Genomic DNA, 21,620 nt, shown 5'->3' with positions numbered 1-21,620 from the left:
CGGCTTACCCCTGGGGCTACCCCACAAGCCCTTTGAACCCCTACCTGCAGCCTCGAGGCTGGTTCCCCAGGCAGGGCCCCAGGTGGGCCCAGGTAGACCCCAGATGGAGGGCGGGCCCGAGGCCCGTGCCAGGCGTGTGCCTTCAGGTGAGCTCAGCGCCGCACAAACTTGTCTCCCAGGATTTTTCCACACAAAACACGTCTCCCAGGGAAGCAACCGGTCTGATGAGCTAGGCGTGCGGGCGTTCCCACCCCGCCCTCCTGGTGCCCCCACAGTCCCGTCCTGCAGTGAGAGGCCGCCCCAGACGGACGCGCTGGGCCTGGGATGGAGTCCAGGACCCCTCTGCCTGTAGCAGTGGCCTCCGGGTTGAGCCACGGAGCCTGCAGGATCCAGACCCCCAGCACGGTAGGTCTCCCACCCAAGCGCCCACCTCGGCCCAGCAGTCCCACCCCAGGCTTCACCTTGACCTTTCCGGGACCCTCCCCTCCCCTTTGAGCCTGTCCCCACCCTGCCCCTTCCTCTCCAGCACTGACCTCACTCCTAGGCCTGCCTTCTGACCCTGACCTCCCTCCTCACCCCCAGGCCCCCATCCACCATCCCCACCTGGGGCCACATCCCCTGAAAAGACTGATTGCAGATTAAGGCAGTTGTCTTCAGGGGCCAGGGTAAGGGACTCCCGCGGGAGAGAGGAGGCTGTTAGGGTGGGCCCCACAGTGACTCCTCAAGGGGGCCCCAGGAGGTACCTGAAGCCACTCAACCCCCCCACCCCTCCAGCCCTGCCCAGCTCACCCCTTGCCCCTACTCCATCCACCAGGGGCCTATCCAAGATTCACTCTAGGCCTACCCAGGAGGCCTTGCAGCATGCTGGTCCAGCTGGATGGGAGCACCCCAGGGAGACTTTCTGGGGGCAAGCCCTGATAGGCCAGGGCCCCCCTCCCCACCCCTGATGCCGACCCCTCCTAATCACTGTTCTGCCAGATTCCTGGGTTCTTCCTCCCCTGACACAGCCTCTGCTCCTGCACCCCCAGCCTGGACGGGGGGGGGGGGGGGGGGGGGGGGGGGGGGGACTCTGAGTCAATGCCTTGTGGCAGTCCTGCCTACCCTGCCCCATCAGAGCTCTGTTGAGCTGAGCCCTGACTCACATGTAGGGAATGGCCTTCTACCTCACAGCCTGGGGGGCAGAAGCCAGGGAGGGGTGAGAGAGAGGGCCAAGCCAGCCCTTTGGAGGCCTCTGCAGAAGTTGGGGAGATGGGGGCAACTTCTGGGGTCTACAGGACAGAGATCCAGAGGGTCACAAGACTAGGGTGTGGGCCAGTCTATCTGTATGCTTCTGGGGTCTCCTGGGCACCAAAGATCGAGGTCCATGGGGCCCTCTTCCACCCCAAAGCTCCCCCACCCCATGCCCTTTGTCCTCAGTCCTCACCCTTAGCATGGACCCCTGATTCCTAATAGTGACCCAGGACGCTGACCCCTGCCTGGCTCAGGGCCCCAGTCACCCAGGGAGGGAAGATCCCTCCCTTCAGACTCCTGGAGGTGGCTGGCCTTAGCTTCCCCAGTGACCTAACCTGGCCCTTCCCTGACACTCAGGACAGTGGGGCCTGATTATCCCGCCCCTACCCCAAAGGCCCCACTGTGGCCGGGGAACCCAGATGGGCCCGGACCCTGCCGCCCCGTCCCGGAACAGGCGGAAGGAACGGGGAGGCCAGGCCGGGACGTGGGGCCTGTTCTTCCGCCCAAATTCCACCTTAAGCTGGTGGTGGCCCCTCCCTCTCACCTGGCCCAGGTGTCCCCGCCCCCAGCCAAGCTCAGGGCTGGGCAGGCGTCTGTCTCCAGGCTGGCTCTGGGCGAGGCCAGTGGGGAGGGGACTTCGGGGACGGGACGGTGAAGACTGCTCAGGCCGAGGAGGCCCCGGCGGCGGCGGCGGCGGCCCAGGCCGGGCGCATACCCAGCCCCGCGCGCCTGCCGCCATGCAGGACGGTAACTTCCTGCTGTCGGCCCTGCAGCCCGAGGCCGGCGTGTGCTCCCTGGCGCTGCCCTCCGACCTGCAGCTGGACCGCCGGGGCGCAGAGGGGCCCGACGCCGACCGGCTGCGGGCGGCCCGCGTCCAGGAGCAGGTCTGCGCCCGCCTCCTGCAGCTGGGCCGGCAGGCTCGGCACAACGGGGCGGCGGAGCCCGAGGGCGCCACCGAGGTGGCCAGAGGTAAGCGGGCGCCTGCAGGGTGGGTGCCGGGCAGCGGGAACGGCAGTGGGCAGAGGTGGCCTCGGTGGGTGTGGCGGTACGAGGGCCAGAGGCCGGGGTAGAGCCGGCATGGGGTTCAGCGCCCTGACTCACCGAGGCCTCGCACTGAGTCACCCGCCCCGCCCGCCAGGTGTGGGAGAAGGCATGGGTGCGGCCTCCCACCAGCCGGCAGGGACCCCCCGAGCTCGGGCCCCGCCGCCCCTTCCGCCCCGAGCGCCGCCGTCGGCACATGGCACGATCGGCACATGGCAGGCCACCCGGGCCTGCCTCTGTCGGCAAAACGGGGCCGCGCACACGTCCGGTCCCACGTAACACAGGCTCGCACGCGGCCTCGGGCGCGCAGACATACACGTCAGTCCCACTAAGACACAAACACCCTGAGACACAGACACCCAGACTCCAGCGTCCCTCCCCACCACCCTCCAGGCCCCAAGGGAATAAGCAGACAGAAACGTGAGGGGGCGGGTCTGGGAAGCCTGGACCAGAGCCACCTGCCTGTCTGGACCGGGGTCTCCCTGTGGAATTGTGGCGGGGCGGGGGTGGGGGCCCGCAGGAGTGACCCAGATATTATTCCCGAGAACATCAGGTGGGGGAGGGCCCCCTCGGTGCGGGCAGACCGCCCTGTGTCGGAACCCCGGCTCTACCAGGGTGTGTGTGAGTTCGAGAGCAAATGCGTGAGTGTGCGTGCATGTGTGTGTGGATGTGTGTGTGTGCATGTGGGCGCATGCCTGTTAAAGGATCCCACAGACACGGTGAGTTCAGAGCAGTTGTTCTAGAAATGCCGTCTCCTCCCTGGCCAGACTGCAGCAACAGGGATCAAGGTTAGATAGTAAGGTGAACTTCCCAGGATGTCAGAAGCCAAGACACCAGTTCCCCAGTGGTTCACGTGACCTTTAGAGGGCCCTTTTCCAGGACAGGTCTCCAGATGCTGGCCAGACAGCGGGGGAGAGGGTCAGCCAGCATAGGAGCCTGCCAGAGCAGCCTGGATTCCTGGGTCCTCTCCTCCCTGGGCCTCAGCCTTGCTGGTGGCTAAGTAGTTGGGTGCCCAGGGGTCATGGGGTGGAGGAGGGAGCAGGGAAGGGTTAATTACCACCCTGGCTACCCTGCCAATTAGGGGGAGGATTATAATTTGGGGGTGGGAGTAAGGTCCCCAGGCTGGGGGTGTGTCCCCCCAGGCTGAGCCTCACTAGCGTCAAAGGGTTAATAGCCCCTGCCCAGAAGCCTCATTAACCAGGGCGGGTCTGGGGAACGTACTGGGAGGGGAGCCCCCCAGACCTAGTTGGAAGAGGCCGGGGGAGGGGCCGAGGCCCCCTCCCTTCACTCACATCATGAGTCCTTTCAGCCACTCACCCTGCCTAGGCTCTCTGGGGACGTGTGACTCTTCTCCCCCAAGATATGGCCCTAGCAGGGACCCTGGCAGAGGCTGATCCCCTCCGGGCACCTCCTCCCTGTCCAGAGACGCCGGAGCCACCTCACCCCAGTCCATCCCCCTGCTCTGCCTTGGTCTGACCTTCACCCAACCGTCCTCAGTGTTTCCAGCTCATGCACCTGTTGTCTATCAAACCAGCCATCCATCTGTCCATCCACCCCTCCTTCCAACGGTCCGACCAGCCCTCCCTCCTCCTCCTCTGCCATCTCTCCACCCTTCATCCACCCCCCCGTCTGTCCACTCACCACAGAGTCAGGCTGGCGCCAGCAGCCTCAGTTTCTGTGTGGCTGGATGGGGTGGGCGTGGCTTTTCCAGGTGGGACAGGGAACTGTGTGTCCGTGGCGAGTGTGGCATCACTCCCGTGTGGCCACAGCAAAGGACGGGCTCACAGAGGTCAGTGTGGCTTCCTGGAGGAGGGGGTCAGGTGTGTGTCCTGGTAGGGACTAGAGAGTTGATGGAGTCCCGGCACACTTCCCAGGCAGCCAGGGGGTCGGGGGTGGGAGGTGGGGGGGTGGGGGGTGGTGAGCGTGCCCATCCCCCAGCACAGCTGGAGGGGCAGGGGGCTGTGGGAGAGGTCCGACCAGGGTGGACCCACAAGCGGAGGAGACCCATGAGGCATCTGGCCCAGCCAGGCCACCACTGTCCCTGTCGGCAGGCACATCCCGCGGTCACTACCACACCCTGCAGTCTGGCTTCAGCTCGCGCTCCCAGAGCCTCGGTGGGGACAACGTCTCTGTGAGTACACTCTCTCCAGCCTCAGGAGAGGCTCGTGGGGGAGGCTCTGGGGGAAGCTGGGAGCTGCCGGGTCAGGGAGAGGGGCTGGTGCCAGGTGAGCCCCCAGCACCCACTCACTGCTCTCCTCCCTGCCCCGCAGACCTTCCGGCCCGTTGCCAAGCCTGCCTACAGCCCGGCCTCCTGGTCCTCCCGCTCAGCTGTGGATCTGAGCTCCAGTCGGAGGCTGAGCTCTGCCCACAACGGGGGCAGCGCCTTTGGGGTCGCGGGGTACGGGGGAGCCCAGCCTGCCGCACCCATGCCTACCCGGCCCATGTCCTTCCACGAGCGTGGGGGGGCGGGGAGCCGGGTGGACTACGACACGTTGTCCCTGCGCTCGCTGAGGCTAGGGGCCGGGGGCCTGGATGACCGCTACAGCGTGGTATCCGAGCAGCTGGAGCCCCCAGCTGCCTCGGCCTACAGGGCCTTTGGCTACGAGCGCCAGGCCAGCTCCGGCCGGTCAGGGGGCTTGGACTGGCCGGGAGCCGCTGAGGGGCCACCCAGCCGGACCATCCGTGCGCCGGCCATGCGGACCCTGCAGCGATTCCAGAGCGGCCACCGCAGCCGTGGCGTGGCCGGGGTGGCCCCAGGGGGTGTCCTGGAGCCTGTGGCCCGAGCACCATCCGTGCGCAGCCTCAGCCTGAGCCTGGCCGACTCCAGCCACCTGCCGGATGTGCGTGGACTGGACAGCTACGGTGGCCACCGCACTCTGCAGAGGCTCAGCAGCGGGTGAGCTGGGCCTGGCTTGGGGAGGGGACTTCTGCCACAGCCCTGGCCCGGCCCCAGGGTCAGCCTGACCCCTCCTGGCCCCCGTCCCTACAGATTTGACGACATCGACCTGCCCTCAGCAGTCAAGTACCTCATGGCCTCAGACCCCAACCTGCAGGTGCTGGGAGCAGCCTACATCCAGCACAAGTGCTATAGCGATGCGGCAGCCAAGAAGCAGGTGACCGACCGCCCCCGCTGGTGCCACTTGCGGCCCACTGGTCCGTGAATACCCCTGCCTACCACCCTCGGTGATCCTCCCACTTGTCATTAATCTCCGGTCCCTAACCACCCCTCAACGGTCCCCACGCTGAGTGGGCAGGCAGACCCCCCTTTGGCCCAGAACCTCCCCAGCAGACGAGGGGCAGGAGGAAGTGAGGTGCATACGTACAAGTCGGCTGCGTGCCTCTGCGCACACCTGCGCACACCTATACGCATCTGCACACATCTAAAGACACCTGCGCACCCCTGCACACGCCTGACACGCCTGCGTACACCTGCACGTCTCCGTCACCAGCACACGCCCTCCCGTACTCGCACCCGTCTGCACACGCCTGTGTGCACGTTGCTCACACCCGCGTGCCTGTGCGTGCAGGCCCGCAGCCTTCAGGCCGTGCCCAGGCTGGTGAAGCTTTTCAACCACGCCAACCAGGAGGTGCAACGCCACGCCACGGGCGCCATGCGCAACCTCATCTACGACAACGCGGACAACAAGCTGGCCCTGGTGGAGGAGAACGGCATCTTCGAGCTGCTGCGCACGCTGCGTGAGCATGACGACGAGCTGCGCAAGAACGTCACAGGTGCCCTGCCAGCCCACGCCAGCCCTCTCCCTCCCTCCCTCCGTTCTCTGTTCCTCTGTCCCCGCCACTTCCATCGGTCCCGACCGTTCTCGTGCCATAGGTCTGCAGCTAGCCTCCAGCCCCCGGGCCCCGTGTCCCCAGGCACGGTCTCTCGGCTGTGTCACAGCCCCGTGACCTGTAGGTTGCGTGCAGGCTCTCTCCACGGGGCTCTCGAGCGAGGCTCCAAACGCCAGGAGGGGCCCTGGGAGAGGTTGGGAGCCTCGTCCCCACCCTCCCTGGAGGGGACTAGTGGGCGACTGCTGACCATGGCCACGCCCCGCCTGCCCCAGGGATCCTGTGGAACCTGTCCTCCAGCGACCATCTGAAGGATCGCCTGGCCAGGGACACACTGGAACAGCTCACAGACCTGGTGCTGAGCCCCCTCTCGGGGGCCGGAGGACCACCCCTCATCCAGCAGAATGCCTCTGAGGCTGAAATCTTCTATAATGCCACGGGCTTCCTCAGGTGCGCCGGGGCGGGGGGGCAGAGAGAGAGGCTAAGAGGGTGGCCGTGGGGAAAGAACTGGGTGCCTGGAAGGGGGCAGGGGAGGCCTGGAGAAGGGGCACTTGAGTCCCAGGTCTGAATGGCAGGGTGGGGCTGGCCAGGGCGGCAGGCAGAAGCAGGCCGGCCACGCGAGGTACGGGTGCTGGCACAGAAGTGAGGCAGGCAGCCGGTCCCAGGCAGAGCGATGATATGTCAGGGGGCAGCAGGCCCTGGGGTCCGCAGGCTCCCCTCCACTCTGGATACTTGGCGGGGGGTGGGGGAGGATGGGCATGCAGAGGGGCTGCAGGTGCCAGGGGGCGGGGCCCAGCTCAGGGCAAGGAGGTGACTGGGGCTCAAGGGCTCGGCCCTTGGGACTGGTTCCCACTGGGGGGGGTCCCCGGTCTGCCTCCGTCCGCAGGAACCTCAGCTCAGCTTCCCAGGCCACTCGCCAGAAGATGCGTGAGTGCCACGGGCTGGTGGATGCCCTGGTCACCTACATCAACCACGCCCTGGACGTGGGCAAGTGTGAGGACAAGGTGAGGGGCGGCCACTGCCGAAAGGTCCTGGGGGGTTCTGGCCCACGCTGACCACGGTCCACCCTCTGCAGAGTGTGGAGAACGCCGTGTGCGTGCTGAGGAACCTGTCCTACCGCCTGTACGATGAGATGCCGCCCTCCGCCCTGCAGCGGCTCGAGGGCCGGGGCCGCAGGGACACGGCCGGGGCGCCACCCGGCGAGGTGGTGGGCTGCTTCACGCCTCAGAGCCGGCGGCTTCGAGAGGTGGGCGCGGGCCTGGGCAGCTGGGAGCAGGGCCCCCCGGCCCGAACCCAGCTGACCCTCCACACCTCCCACCCAGCTGCCCCTCACGGCTGATGCACTGACCTTCGCCGAGGTGTCTAAGGACCCCAAGGGTCTTGAGTGGCTGTGGAGCCCCCAGATCGTGGGGCTGTATAACCGGCTGCTGCAGCGCTGTGAACTCAACCCACACACGACCGAGGCAGCCGCGGGAGCACTGCAGAACATCACCGCGGGCGACCGCAGGGTGAGGACCCACGTGTGGCCTTGCACTGGGGACACGAAGGGTGAATGAGGAGGGTGCAGGAGCTTTCCAGTTTAGTCTGTTGGAGCGGGATGAACACAGCCAGGTGGATGAGCCAAAACCCAAGAGGGAGGGGACAGGACGAGCCGCCAGGGGTGCGAGAGGCAGGGGACACCAGAGGGGACAGGAGGCTGCCAGGGGTGCGAGAGGCAGGGGACACCGGGGGGACAGGACGCACAGCCAGGGGTGCGAAAGGCAGGGGACACCGGAGGGGACAGGACGCGCCACCAGGGGTGCGAGAGGCAGGAAACACCGGAGGGGACAGGACACGCAGCCAGGGGTGCGAGAGGCAGGGGACACCAGAGGGGACAGGACACGCAGCCAGGGGTGCGAGAGGCAGGAGACACCGGAGGGGACAGGACACGCAGCCAGGGGTGCGAGACGCAGGGGACACCGGAGGGGACAGGACACGCAGCCAGGGGTGCGAGAGGCAGGGGACACCAGAGGGGACAGGACACGCAGCCAGGGGTGCGAGAGGCAGGGGACCTCGGGGGGACAGGATGCACAGCCAGGGGTGCGAGAGGCAGGGGACACCGGAGGGGACAGGACGCGCCGCCAGGGGTGCGAGAGGCAGGAGACACTGGAGGGGACAGGACACGCAGCCAGGGGTGCGAGAGGCAGGGGACACCAGGGGACAGGACGCACAGCCAGGGGTGCGAGAGGCAGGGGACACCGGGGAACAGGACGCACAGCCAGGGGTGCGAGAGGCAGGGGACACCGGGGAACAGGACGCACAGCCAGGGGTGTGAGAGGCAGGGGACACCGGGGGACAGGACGCACAGCCAGGGGTACGAGAGGCAGGGGACACCGGGGGACAGGACGCACAGCCAGGGGTGCGAGAGGCAGGGGACACCGGGGAACAGGACGCACAGCCAGGGGTGCGAGAGGCAGGGGACACCAGGGGACAGGACGCACAGCCAGGGGTACGAGAGGCAGGGGACACCGGGGGACAGGACGCCCAGCCAGGGGTGCGAGAGGCAGGGGACACCTGTGGGACAGGACGCACAGCCAGGGGTGCGAGAGGCAGGGGACACCAGGGGACAGGACGCACAGCCAGGGGTGCGAGAGGCAGGGGACACTGGAGGGGACAGGACACGCAGCCAGGGGTGCGAGAGGCAGGGGACACCGGGGGTCAGGACGACAGCCAGGGGTGCGAGAGGTAGGGAACACCAGGGGACAGGACGTCCAGCCAGGGGGGCGAGAGGCAGGGGACACCGGAGGGGACAGGACACGCAGCCAGGGGTGCGAGAGGCAGGGGACACCAGGGGACAGGATGCACAGCCAGGGGTGCGAGAGGCAGGGGACACCGGGGGTCAGGACGACAGCCAGGGGTGCGAGAGGTAGGGAACACCAGGGGACAGGACGTCCAGCCAGGGGGGCGAGAGGCAGGGGACACCGGAGGGGACAGGACACGCAGCCAGGGGTGCGAGAGGCAGGGGACACCGGGGGACAGGACACACAGCCAGGGGTGCGAGAGGCAGGGGACACCGGGGGACAGGACGCACAGCCAGGGGTGCGAGAGGCAGGGGACACCTGGGGGACAGGACGCACAGCCAGGGGTGCGAGAGGCAGGGGACACCGGGGGACAGGACGCGCCGCCAGAGGTGCGAGAGGCAGGGGACACTGGGGGACAGGACGCGCCGCCAGGGGTGCGAGAGGCAGGAGACACCGGAGGGGACAGGACACGCAGCCAGGGGTGCGAGAGGCAGGGGACACCGGGGGTCAGGACGACAGCCAGGGGTGCGAGAGGTAGGGAACACCAGGGGACAGGACGTCCAGCCAGGGGGGTGAGAGGCAGGGGACACCGGAGGGGACAGGACACGCAGCCAGGGGTGCGAGAGGCATGGGACACCAGGGGACAGGACGCACAGCCAGGGGTGCGAGAGGCAGGGGACACCGGGGGACAGGACACACAGCCAGGGGTGCGAGAGGCAGGGGACACCGGAGGGGACAGGACACGCAGCCAGGGGTGCGAGAGGCAGGGGACACCAGGGGACAGGATGCACAGCCAGGGGTGCGAGAGGCAGGGGACACCGGGGGACAGGACACACAGCCAGGGGTGCGAGAGGCAGGGGACACCGGGGGACAGGACGCACAGCCAGGGGTGCGAGAGGCAGGGGACACCTGGGGGACAGGACGCACAGCCAGGGGTGCGAGAGGCAGGGGACACCGGGGGACAGGACGCGCCGGCAGAGGTGCGAGAGGCAGGGGACACTGGGGGACAGGACGCGCCGCCAGGGGTGCGAGAGGCAGGAGACACCGGAGGGGACAGGACACGCAGCCAGGGGTGCGAGAGGCAGGGGACACCAGGGGTCAGGACGACAGCCAGGGGTGCGAGAGGTAGGGAACACCAGGGGACAGGACGTCCAGCCAGGGGGGCGAGAGGCAGGGGACACCGGAGGGGACAGGACACGCATCCAGGGGTGCGAGAGGCAGGGGACAGGAGGGGCAGCCAGGAGTGTGAGGCCAGTTTCCCAGACGGGACAGGCCCCCAGGATCCCTGAGGGTTTAGGGAGAGGGGTGAGCTGAGAAGGGGCTGACCCAAGTCACACGTGATGAGGCTCCTGGCTGGGCTGCGAGGGCAGAAGCAGAAAGAACAGAGCAGGTGAGAGACGGTGGGGTCCAGTCCTGCCTCAGGGTTCTGGGGAGGGAGAGGGACGGGGACAGAGAAGAGCCCCAACCCGCGGCGCTCACCAGCTCCTCTCCTACCCGCAGTGGGCGGGCGTGCTGAGCCGCCTGGCCCTAGAGCAGGAGCGTGTCCTGAACCCGCTGCTGGACCGGGTTCGGACCGCTGACCACCACCAGCTCCGCTCGCTGACTGGCCTCATCCGAAACCTGTCTCGGAATGCCAGAAACAAGGACGAGATGTGTGAGTCAGGCCACCCCGCAGCCCGGGCTCTGCCCTCACCCTGCCTAGCTGGGCTCACACCTGGGGTTTCTTTCCTGCTGCCCGTTTGGGCGAGCCCCTGGCGAGCTAGAGCCGAGCGGATAGATGGGGGTGCGGAACGGGGGGGGGGGGTGGGCAGGCGGCCAGGAGCGGAGGCTGCCTTCCTGACCTCCCCACCTCCCGGCCTCCCGGCAGCCACCAAGGTGGTGAGTCACCTGATCGAGAAGCTGCCGGGCAGCGTGGGCGAGAAGTGTCCCCCCGCCGACGTGCTGGTCAACATCATAGCCGTGCTCAACAACCTGGTGGTGGCCAGTCCCATCGCTGCCCGAGACCTGCTCTACTTTGACGGGCTCCGAAAGCTGGTCTTCATCAAGAAGAAGCGGGACAGGTGAGGCCCCTCCGGCACCCTCCCTCGCGGCCTAGCCTGTCCTCCTGCTGACTCCTGCCCTTCCCGCCCCACCCCAGCCCTGACAGTGAGAAGTCCTCCCGAGCAGCCTCCAGCCTCCTGGCCAACCTGTGGCAATACAGCAAGCTCCACCGAGACTTCCGGGCGGTACGTTCTGGCGACCCAGGGCAGGCAGGGCCGGACCCGAGGGCGGGACATCGGGCGGCAGGGAACAGACCTGGCAACTCACGTGGAACGGGAGACTCGGGAAGTGGGGAACATGAGAAAGGAGACCAGAGGCCCAGGGAGGAGTGGGGCATGGGGACCACAGGGCCCGCGGGCAGGAACCCTGACTCTGGGCCCCCCTGTCCACTGCAGAAAGGCTATCGAAAGGAGGACTTCCTGGGCCCATAGGTGAGGCCTTCCTGGAGGAGGATGCAACGCCGCCTAGCCTCCAAGGGATAGGCTCAGCTCTGCGCTGCTCGCTGGCCAGCCTGGCGGAGAAGGCTGATGGCCCGGGGCCTCTCACGGGAGCCCTGTGTGCCACTTTGCAGGGGCCCAGGCACCAGGGAGGGCATGGGGGCGCTGTTTTAGGGATTTGGCTTCTATAGGGCAGGGGTAGGGCAGGGCTTGAGGCTGCTCGGTGTGGGGGGTGGTGACCGGGTCATTGGGCAGAGGTGGTGAACTGCCAGCGCTGGGAATAAAGATAGCTGTGGACACAGCCCTGCAAGTTTCTTCGGCTGGCTCGACCTGGGGGTCCAAGCCAGGGACTCAGCAGCGTCCCTGAGCATAGCCGCGCCTGCCCCTGATGATACTCACCCCGAGTCACTCAGATGCTTCTCCAGGTCAGAATGCCCAGGACCAGGACAAGAGTATCCGGTGGGGAGAGAACCGGAGGGACCAGGGCAGACAGCAGAGGCAGCCCAGGGGCCAACCGAGGCACAAACGCAGCAGTGTTGGGGACCGTGTGTGCAGAGGGGTGGCCACTCCTGGGAGAGCTGTGACCTCCCCTGGCTGAGGTGCTGCCCTGCTGGGCCGTCCACACCCAACACTTGTCTGTGCCCTGCCTCGCCGGGCCTGGGGGTGTCCTGGGGGTGACCAGGGACTCGCACTGTCTGACTGAGCCGTGGGAACCCATCTCACCAAACCAGGACATTTGGTGGTGAAGCTCCCTCCCACTCACATTTTTACAACAAAAGGCTTCTTCTGCAAAGCTCAGAACCTGCAGACTCTAAGGGGCCTGCCCCTCCTCCAGGACCTGTGTGGATCAGAGCGGGGCTGGGGACCGTCACGCCCCCAAGCAGAGAGACCCAAGGAGGCTACCGTTAAGAGATGTGTCTGAGCTGGCTCAGGATGGAGGTTGGAGAGAGGGCGGGACTGCGTGGACAGCCAGACCTGTGACTGGGTGGCCGTGGGGATGAGGAAGGGGAGGGGCCGAGGACCGTGGAGACCCTGAGATGGATGTGCTCCTTCCTGCCCCAGGAGAGGAGAGGCTGAGGCTCAGGCAGGATCTAAAAGGACTTTATTTTCTGGCACAAGGAGGCACACTAGAGTCCCCCCACTTCCCTCAAGGTCTCATGGCTGGTAGTCCTGCTGAGAGGAGAAAAACCCCACCCCGCCCTGCACCCAGCTGTCCTTGGTGATCCTGACGCTCCGGCGGGTGCAGGCTACACGTCATCCTCAGACACCAGGCAGTAGAAGTCCGTGCGGGCACTGTAGTTGCGGGAGCCGAGGTCCGAGACATCCACCTCGCTGCCCCGGCCCTCTCCAAGGGAGACCCCACTTGCATGGGGTGGAGCTGATGGCTCCCCAAAGATAGGCCCTCGGACACCTGGGAAGAGGGTACCACCAGGCCTGAGGCTGGGCTGTCCACAGCCTGACTTCTGCTAGGACCCATGAATGAGGGTCACTCCCTGCTCACCCTCCTGCATAGTGGCATCTGAGGTCCTGGAGATTCCCAGGCAGGCCTTGGGTCCGCGTGCCTCCGGGAAAGAGGCAGTGAGGGTGTGCTGGGGGTCAAGCCCACCGATGGGCTGCAGGGAGGAAGTCCCCGCCACCTGGACCCCTTTCTGGGCTCCTCAGCCCCGTGCACCCCCTCCGCCCCAGGCCAAGCTTCTCAGGGTTGGGGTGGGACCAGGGGGGCATACCCAGGTCCCCCTCAGGGTCGGGGTCCAGCTCCAGGTGCAGGGTGCGACCCTCGGGCAGGTGGCCTTGCACGATCAGCATGGGGTCCTTGTCACCCTGCAGCCGGGTCTGGGGGTCTCCCTCCATGGCTCTGTGCCGCATCTTCCGTGGCAGTGCCAGCTGCAGCTCCTTCCAAAACTCTGAAGAAGGCGCCTGGGGGCCAGGACTGGGCTGTTAGCCTGGTAGCCTTGGCCCCAAAGAGCACACCTGGAGGCATGCGTTCACCTGGCTCCAGGGGCCTCAAAAGAGGCCCCTCTTCTGGGCAGCAGGCCACAGAACCCTCACCCCCACGGGGTCCCATCCACAAGTCCCCACACCACAGAGCTGCCCACGGAGGAGGCCCTCCTTGGAGGGAGGAGGCCCTCCTTGGAGCCCGGTACCACCATCCCCATTAGGGCGCCCCTCCCCTCGCCCCTCTCCGCACCACGGAGCCGGGCTTCCATTGCAGCAGGGTCACCAGGTGGCGGTGCTGGCGCAGCAGGCGGAGCGCGGGGTGCACGGGGTCGCGCCTCTGGCCCTCGAAGGTGATGAATATGGGCCTGCGCGTGAGCTCCAGTAGCCGGCACAAGCCCTCCCTGCGCGGGCGGGACCGTCAGGGAGGGGACGAGGCGGGGGCCCACCCCACCCTGCGCGGGACCCACCGGAAGCTGTGGCTGCACCAGGCCCGGCCCAGGAATGCTTCCGACAGCACCACGATGAGGCGTCGACAGCGGCTCAGGTTCACCAGGAGATCGGCGGAGGGCTCTGCGAAAACCAGGCGTCGGCGGGGCCGAGGAAGGGCGGGGCCGAGGAAGGGCGGGGCCGAGGAAGGGCGGGGCCCGGAGGGAGATGGGGCGGGGCCCCGGGGGGCGGGCCCGGGCCCAGAGCGGGCGGGGCCACAGAGAGCAGGCCCTGTCTCGGACGGGGGCGGGGCCCGGGGATGGGGCGGGGCCACGGAGGGCGGGCCCGGTCCCGGGACGAGGGTGGTACCATGGGGGGGCGGTCCTGAGCCCAGAATGGGGCGGGGCCACGGAGGGCGGGCCCGGTCCCGGAACGGGGGCGGTACTATGGGAGGGCGGGGCCCGGGCCCAGAACGGGGCGGGGCCATGGGTGGGCGGGCAAGGTCTCCGGACTGGAGCGAGGCCACCAGGCTGGGCCTGCGGTACCCGCGCGTGGCAGGAGGTCGCGGTCATCCAGGAAGAGCTTGTAGCCCCGACGCCGCTCTAGCTGTGGCTTCAGGATGAAGTTCACGAACTTCCGGTCCTCGGGGCTGTCGCTGTAGGAGACGTAGGCGTCGTAGAGTTTCCCGTCTGCGGACGGCAAAGGGTCAGCGCCCGGCTTTCCAGGCCCGGGCCCGCTACCCTGGCCGCCGCCCCCGCCCATTCCGGGTCCTCTAACCCCTCCCCACGAGCTTGGGGGGACCAGGCCTGCCTACCTGGCAGATCCCACCCAGCAGATCCCGCACGCACGCCCACAACGCCGCCTCCAGCTCTGGATGCTGGCCGCCTATCTGGCTTCTGCCGACCCCAGCCCTCTGCCCTCTTTCCTGGACTGCGTGCTCAACAGCCCCTGAGGGACCTCCAGGGTCCCCCCTCCACACTTACCGGGGCAACCCGCCCACCCAAAACTGAGCCTAGGGAGGTCTCATAGCTGATTCATTCTCTTCGTCCATCCTGGCCCCACGCACCGTTCATCTCCAGCTCCCCGTAGGCGTCTTGGTACCAGAGCAGCACATTCAGTCGACACTTCACATAGAGCAGGGCCGCCAGGAGCAGGGCCAGCAGGACCAGGAGTGAGGCCAGCACTGCGGCCAGGTGGCCAGCTGGGCCTGGGACAGAGCTGCAGTCTGAACCGCTGCCACCCCCACCCGGCATTCTCCAAGCCTCAAGGCTCCCCAGCCCCCCCCCCAGACCTCCCACCTTCCACTCAGTGTACTCCCACTCACCAGCTCTCCAAAGAGTGAAGGAGGAGGAGCTGACATTCAGGATGGAGCAGGTGAAGACCCCATAGTCCTCAGCACTGGTCAGGTTGACCCCCAGAACACTGGACACAAGCACCTCTGATGAGTTGGCCTTGATCCTGGGGAGACCAGGCCCAACCCTCTTACCTAGGGCCTGAGAACATCAGTGGATGTCCCTGGACTCACCCACGGAGGATGCAGGTGTGGGCTTCCTGAGTAGCCCTTGAGCCAAAAGCTAAGAGAAGTGGCCAAAACCTGGTGGGGGTGTGGATCTGTCTGGGGCAGTCACGTGATCTTGGGTCTGGGTTTTGGGGGGTCAGTGCCTAATTCAGGCCATAGGACTGTGCTAGCACCATTGGCCCTGGGCTGTCTACAAGGGGCCATCTGTCCCTGCAGTCACTGACCCTTGGTCTGTGTCAGAAGTGGCACTCTGCCCGTGTCCAGGTGGTTATAGACCAGGGTATAGGTGGCCACGGGTATAATCAGGGTAGTCACCTGACCCTGAACACCCCCGTCTCTTACCGGGAGTCTTCATGGAGGCCACAGTGGCTTCCATTGCCCAGCGGCAGCCCATCTTTCAGCCACTGGACTGAGGGCAGGGGACAGTGGGGCCCAGAGACCACCCAGGCCGTGCAGTTCAGGGAGACCGCACTGCCCAGGGCAGGCTCCAGGGCCTGGTTTCCAGACGGGGAGAGGAAGTTGGGGGCCGTGTCACAGACACCTGCAGAGAGAGGACCCAGTGATTAGCCATGCCTGGAATGCTGGGCTCCCACCAACCACAGATGGTCTGTGGGCCAGGAAGAAAACAAGACGGTCAGTGCCATGTGATGCTTGGTGGCCTCACCATGTCCATGCACAGGTCCCACAGGGGACAGGGCCTGGCAAGGTCTTGGGTGTTCTGCCTGCCTTCATGGAAGGCAGGGGCCAGAGTCATAGCTGAGCTGACCCACCCTAGCTCAGGGGGCCCACCTGACTGCCCATCCACCCGGGACATGAGCCCAGCTCCCACATTTTCTGTGTGCACCTGTTGCCGGCAACTGTGACTCCCGCCCAGGTGAATGGCCAGGCATTGCACCCCTCCCCCGGCCCCTCTGCTGGGGGAGCTACAACAAGTGTAAACACCAGGGGTTTGGGGGGGCACAGGTGCTAAGCGTGCCACTCCTTCCACTTGGGATGGCAGCATGGGATTCCAGGACCTTCCTCTGTTGGCCACGAGCAAGCTTTCCCACCTCCCTGAGACCTACGCTTTCTGATCTTTAAATCAGGGCGAAGAGTCCCAGGGGACGTGAGAGGAGACCACCGTCATCTTGGTGGTGTGGTCTCTTGGTAGCCCACACCTACCCATCCTGCCCCCAGGGGCCCCCACTAGCTGCCATTTCCAGTGTCTCTCGGCTTTACTGACTTCCACGACCATAGTCTAGAGGCTTTGGGAAGGAGAAGGCGCAGGTCCTGCCCTAACTGTGGGGTCAGGACCTTGGGCTATGTGGGAGGGATGAGTAGAGGCCTTTGTACCCCTGGCCGGAGGCCAGTCAACATCACAGCATGGAGCCAGCCCGAGGGATGGGGGTGGGAGTGGGGTCCGTGCCTGTCCCTCTCTGACCCGTCTACCTGCCATGGTCTGGCCGGGGCCTTCTCGGGGCAGGCTGGGCACTGGTGCCACCCCCCCGGCTCCTCAGGGCTCCTTGGCTGAGCAGACTGGTCCCCCAGGGCTCTCTGTCTCTGTGGCCGGTCAGTCAGGACACCAGGAGGGGTCAGAGGCTGCTGCCATCCCAAAGGAGAAAGTTAAACAAGAACAGGATGAGTTAACATGTAACCTCATACCAGTTGCCTGGAGGGTGCCGGGCACATCAGCACAGCATCATGTGTGGCAGCTCATGCTGGAGTGGGCACGGCCCAGGGGGCTTGGAGAGCCCTCAGACTTACCTTCGCCTGCTCCGGTGTCACCACGATGGCCCAGGGAGGGCCCCCTGGCACCCCTCATAGGGTGGCATGTGGCTGTGTCCCCACTATTCCCCGGGATAGGGACGCCACAGACAAGGAGGACTAGGGTGCAGACCTCGCTTTACCCAGGCCCTGAGCGCCGAGGGTCACATGCAACCTGCCTGCCACCACGGGGTGGGTGTGGGCTGCTGGACTCGGAGCCATACTCCCAGCTGTAGCGTTTTGTCCTGGACATGTCCCGTGTGCACGCGTGTGCGGGGACAGGGCACCTGAGCTGAGCCAGGCCACAGTCCTCAAGGCAGGAGGGAGGGGGCCTGGCTGGACTGAGTCTGCTCCAGAAGGCCTTGTGGGTCCCCCCTCCTTCCGGGTCCCACACCCGTGTCCCCCCCGCCCCGTTTGTCATGTCCAAAACCAAAGACCTTTGTCCACATTGTCTAGTTCTCCAAGGGAGGCCCCCACCCCACCACGGGTGACCCTCCTCTCCTCTGTGGGGCTGGGACCATCCGAACCCAGACTGGGAGCAGCCGCAGGTGCCTCCTGACACAAAAAGCTCTAGGGCGACCTGGGCTGAAAGGAGGGGCCAAACCCCCCAGCGCAGGAGCCAGAGGCCTGGGGCCACCTCCTCGAAGCCCCAGCTGATGCAGCAGGTACTTAGTGAGACCTCACTCCACTCCTGCCTAGGGCTGTCCTCCCCACGCCTAGGGCCCCAAGTCTCTCAGCCTCCCCTGCGTTCCTTCTGCGTGGGATGCCACCGTGGGCCTGGCCCAGCCTCCACACCCCCAGGAGCCCTGGGCTCGGCTGGCTCAATTTCCTCGGGGATTGCTGGAGCATCAGGCAGGGAACTGGTGAGGAGGTTCCTTCCCAAAGCCCTCTGGTGGGGGGCAGTCTCGGGAAGGTCCCTGAAGCAGAACCAGTCCACTGGGAGACTGTGGGAGACAGGGCAGCGCACACCCCCTCCCCGGGGTCCCCAGCTCGGCGGGTCCCAGGGAAACTCCTGCAGTAACACTCACACCTTTCAAACTCTTAAGATCTTTTACCCCCAGGGAGGCAGTCTCCGGCCTTCCTGGAAGGTAAGGCCGAACTGCACAACCTCCCCCTGCGCACCCTCCCCTGCATAGTCTGTTTTGCACACCACATGCACACACAGCCCTCTCCCCATGCACACCTGCACTACATGCACCCCCCCCCCGCACCTCCAGCACTCTTGTGGCCACACACACAGCACACACGTACTTGCAACAGCTCGCACAGGGCGCATGGCCTCAAGCATCTGTACAAACCCCACACCGCACGCTGCATCTCACACCTGCCCTTGCCACCCATGGCGCGCACACAGCCTCCTGTCACCCCCTGCTCTTACAGGCACACACAGGCCCACGCGGAGCGGCAGGGCTGTCGGGGGAGCACGCGAAGTCACCTGGTTCCAGCTCTCTCCTCCTGGGGGGGGATGGCGGTCGTCGAGGTCATTGATGCTTGCTTGGGAGCAAACTGTGTGCTCAGCTGGGCCCCAGGTCCGGCCCGCAGCACCGCAGCCCCAGAGCGCATCGCCAAGCACAGTGAGGACCTGCCTTTTGTTTGTGTGTGTGTTTTAATCAGAACTTTCCCTGCAGCTTCCTGGCTTTACAGTCACATCCTCTCCTGACCCCAAACCCCACCCAGGCAGGCGCGCAGTTGGTGGTTCTCGCCCCTGCCCCGCCTGCTCAACTTCTTCCTGTTAACTCCGAGTCAAGCGGCTCCTTCCTCCGGGGCCCACCCCAGCCCACCGAGGCAGTGTACTTCCCGAGGCCAAGCCTGGGCGATGGAGAGGAGGTTGCGGAGAGGCTGGGGCCCCGGGTGATGTGAGGGGGTCCTAAGGAGACCCCCCCAGTCAGGGTCACCGCTTCCCAGACACAGCCTACAGAGAGTGACACTCAGGATGGTGAGAGCCTCCAATGTGCATCTGGCCTGTGACCTGCTGGGGTGAGGGGAGTCCTGTGGATGTTCCTGCCAATAATGGGGCCTTGAGCAGAGCTTTTGGGCTCCCTCCCGGTCCACTTCCCCCCTACAGTGCCCAGACAGGGGCTGTGGTATCACATGGACCTTAGTTTCAGGCTGGGATGGGAAGGCAGTCCCCCCTTTTCCAGATAAGGAAACAAGAAAAGGCCTCAATAGAGGTTCCTGGGCTCTGAGCCCAGCTGTGGGGGGGGGGGGGGAGGCGAGGCAGCTGGCATCCCCTCTTGTCACTTTCCCCCCCAGACTGACTGGGACTCAGGGCCCAGAAATCGGTGGCTGGCATCACTACCCATAGAAACCGGGCAAGGGGCCCCTTCAGGCCCTGTCCCTGCTTTCACCTACCCAGAGCAGGGGTCCACCAGTGGGCCACCCTCAGTACTGGCTTTCATTTGTCCTTGCTCTGACCCTGCCCCAGCCCTGCTCACCCCCACCCCCACCCCATGGCTGGCAAGACCCTCAGCTGATGGTGCATCTAGGGCTCAGGGTCCCACAGAACTACCGGAAGACCTGCCCGCACCCTCTCCCCACCGAGCTGCAGCTTCCTGGCTGCGCGCGGGTATTGCTACCAGCCCCTCCTGGAAGGTGCCTCGATGGGCCTGACGCCCAGAGGTGGATGGTGTAAGCACCTGGCAAACAGTCGTCAGTGACCGGCCTAGGGGTACCCAGGGAGGACACAGAGAGCCCCGAGCAGCCTTGCTGCCTCTCAAAGTTCCTGCCAGACTTCCTGTTGCTCAGTGTGTGTCCCCCGGTGCCACCATCTCACAGCCATGACGGCCCCCACCTTCTTCCTCTAAACTACACCCTCCTCCCCAGGCTCACGCTCCAAGGTGAGCGCCCACAAGCCCACGTCACCTCAGGCACCATCAAGAACCGCCCCTCCCCTCCCCCACCCCACCCCCACCCCCATTCCCAGGGGTTCCTAGAAAGCTCCGGGTCTTCTGCTTGTGCTCTGGCTGGAGGTCTGGCTCCCTCGGCGGCGGCGGCGGCGGCGGCGGCGCAGGAAACGGCGGGGGAAGGGGAGGGGGTGTGGGGGTGGGGAGGGGCGGCGATCCCACCCCTCCGCCGTCTGGTTTGCTGCTTAGAACCCCACGGTCTCGTTACATCTTCCGCTCAGCGGGCCTGCAGACCTCTGTGCACCACGCGTTTGCTGCGCCCCCCGACGTGTCTCCCGCAGGACAACTGCACACAAGGTCTCGGCCCCGCAGGCGAGGAGCTCTGTCCCGCTCCCCCGGGCCACACGCCCCGTTCTCCTCCACTATACACCCCACCTCCGGCGCTCCGCCTTAGTCAGGGGCGATCCGGATTTAGCAGGCCCCCACCCTCCAGGCGCGGTGAGCACGCGGGTGGGGGTCGGGCACAGAGGGCGGGGACGCGGGTATCGCGATGGGAACGCGCACCGAGAGCCGAGGGCGGACTGGGGCGCGCACGAGGGGGCCGTGAATGGCGGGTCGGGCGCGCACGGCGGTGGCGCGGAGGGCGCGCAGGCCTAGCACGGCAGGTGGGGGCCACACACGGACGGCGGGAGCGCGCGCGTGACGGTAGCTCCGCCCGGCGACCAGCGCCGCGCACGGCCCCAGCCGGCTCCTCGGTACGCCCCGGGGGCCCTGGGAGGCCTCGCGCCTGGGATCCGAGCTGCGGGCGGCGGCGAGGGTCCCCGCGCGCCTCCGCGTCCCACCTCCCTCCCCTGGGCAAAGGTCACGAGGAAGCCACCACTGCCCACGTCGGGCGGAGCGGGAAACGTGGCCCTTGCGGTTCCCCTTCCCCCCCCGCCCCCCCCTCCCCGCTCCGCCGCCAGGCCCACGGGGCCGGGACGCCGATAAACTCAGGCTTCCGGGCGACGGGGACAGCCGGCCCGACTCCGAGCCACTTCCTGCGGGACCGCGCCCGCCACGGCCCAGAGGCTCTTCGGGACAAGGGGCCCCCAAGCTCCAAGCCTAGTCCGGCTCCCAGGAGCCGGCGACCTCAACTCACCTCCGTGGGTCTGAGCCACTCACCTGCTGCCAAGACCTGGGGATCGCGCCGACCGCGGGGGCGGGGCAGCTCACCTGAGCCAGGTGCGCAGCGGCGACGATCCCGGCGGCGGCGGCAGGTGCAGCCCCGCCCAGCAGCCAGGGCCTGAGGGCGGACCCGAGAGTCCCGCTTTGCGCCCAAGTCCGGCGCTTAAGACCGTCCTGCTCTCGGGCGCCGGGAAGCCTCGGAACTGCAGCCACGCAGCCTGGGGGCAGAGGGCGAACCGGCCCAACCAGCCGGCAGAGTCTTGGACCTGGGGGACTCCTCAGAGTTTCCACTGTCCCCAGGGGCACCGTTCTGGTTCTGCCCCTCCTCCCCAGCTCTTCCTGCGGGAAGCCTGCCCCTGACCCTCCCGTGCAGGGACGGTAGGATCTCAACACGGCGCTGCTCGCTTGGAAACCCACGGAAAACCAGAGGAGGACCAGGAGGCTGCCACATTCCAGACTTTGCTCCATCTGGGAGAATTTCCCATCTAGCCCTGAGGACAGACACAATCCACAAGAGGCCCAGAATTGACATGAAGAAGTTTTTATTTTATTATAGAAAGTTCTTCAGGCTGAGGAGAGCCAGAGAGGTGGGGTCAGGGCCCCCTGACCAGCCAGAATTGGGGGGGGGGGGAGGGGAGGATATGGGTCCCACAAGTCAGAGAGAGGCTCAGGA

General features: G+C 66.5%; 2 protein-coding genes across 11 annotated transcripts; one reads left to right on the top strand and one right to left on the bottom strand.

Moving 5' to 3' along the window:
• Window positions 1-249: 249 nt before the first annotated feature.
• PKP3 (plakophilin 3) lies at window positions 250-11,615 on the top strand. Of its 2 annotated transcripts, XM_023240227.2 has the most exons (14): window positions 250-405; window positions 2,004-2,199; window positions 4,323-4,402; window positions 4,542-5,167; window positions 5,261-5,384; window positions 5,799-6,003; window positions 6,333-6,507; window positions 6,944-7,061; window positions 7,133-7,303; window positions 7,380-7,565; window positions 10,338-10,491; window positions 10,705-10,897; window positions 10,975-11,062; window positions 11,273-11,615. In XM_023240227.2, exons 1-14 carry the CDS (start codon window positions 325-327, stop codon window positions 11,306-11,308), a joined length of 2,433 nt encoding a protein of 810 aa, XP_023095995.1. In that variant the 5' UTR covers window positions 250-324; the 3' UTR covers window positions 11,309-11,615. The 2 variants fall into 2 exon arrangements, with proteins under 2 accessions (XP_023095995.1, XP_019668459.2); XM_019812900.3 differs by lacking the exons at window positions 250-405; window positions 2,004-2,199 and adding an exon at window positions 2,274-4,060.
• A 784-nt stretch (window positions 11,616-12,399) lies between these two features.
• Window positions 12,400-21,134, bottom strand: SIGIRR (single Ig and TIR domain containing). 9 transcript variants are annotated; one of them, XM_045039783.1, is made up of 10 exons: window positions 20,996-21,134; window positions 16,626-16,778; window positions 15,540-15,738; window positions 15,003-15,136; window positions 14,745-14,885; window positions 14,224-14,367; window positions 13,720-13,822; window positions 13,503-13,653; window positions 13,042-13,231; window positions 12,400-12,725 (listed from the first exon to the last, which is right to left on the bottom strand). In XM_045039783.1, exons 2-10 carry the CDS (start codon window positions 16,630-16,632, stop codon window positions 12,562-12,564), a joined length of 1,233 nt encoding a protein of 410 aa, XP_044895718.1. In that variant the 5' UTR covers window positions 16,633-16,778; window positions 20,996-21,134; the 3' UTR covers window positions 12,400-12,561. The 9 variants fall into 9 exon arrangements, 8 of the variants coding, with proteins under 8 accessions (XP_044895718.1, XP_044895721.1, XP_044895720.1 ...); XM_045039786.1 differs by having other exon boundaries at window positions 16,626-16,775; window positions 20,996-21,131; XM_045039785.1 differs by having other exon boundaries at window positions 16,626-16,775; window positions 20,945-21,082.
• Window positions 21,135-21,620: the final 486 nt, after the last annotated feature.

This window comes from Felis catus, chromosome D1, assembly GCF_018350175.1.
Source record: "Felis catus isolate Fca126 chromosome D1, F.catus_Fca126_mat1.0, whole genome shotgun sequence".
Lineage (NCBI taxonomy): Eukaryota > Metazoa > Chordata > Mammalia > Carnivora > Felidae > Felis > Felis catus.
The sequence above is the reverse complement of the archived record's forward strand: the minus strand, read 5'-3'. Positions and strand labels throughout refer to the sequence as shown.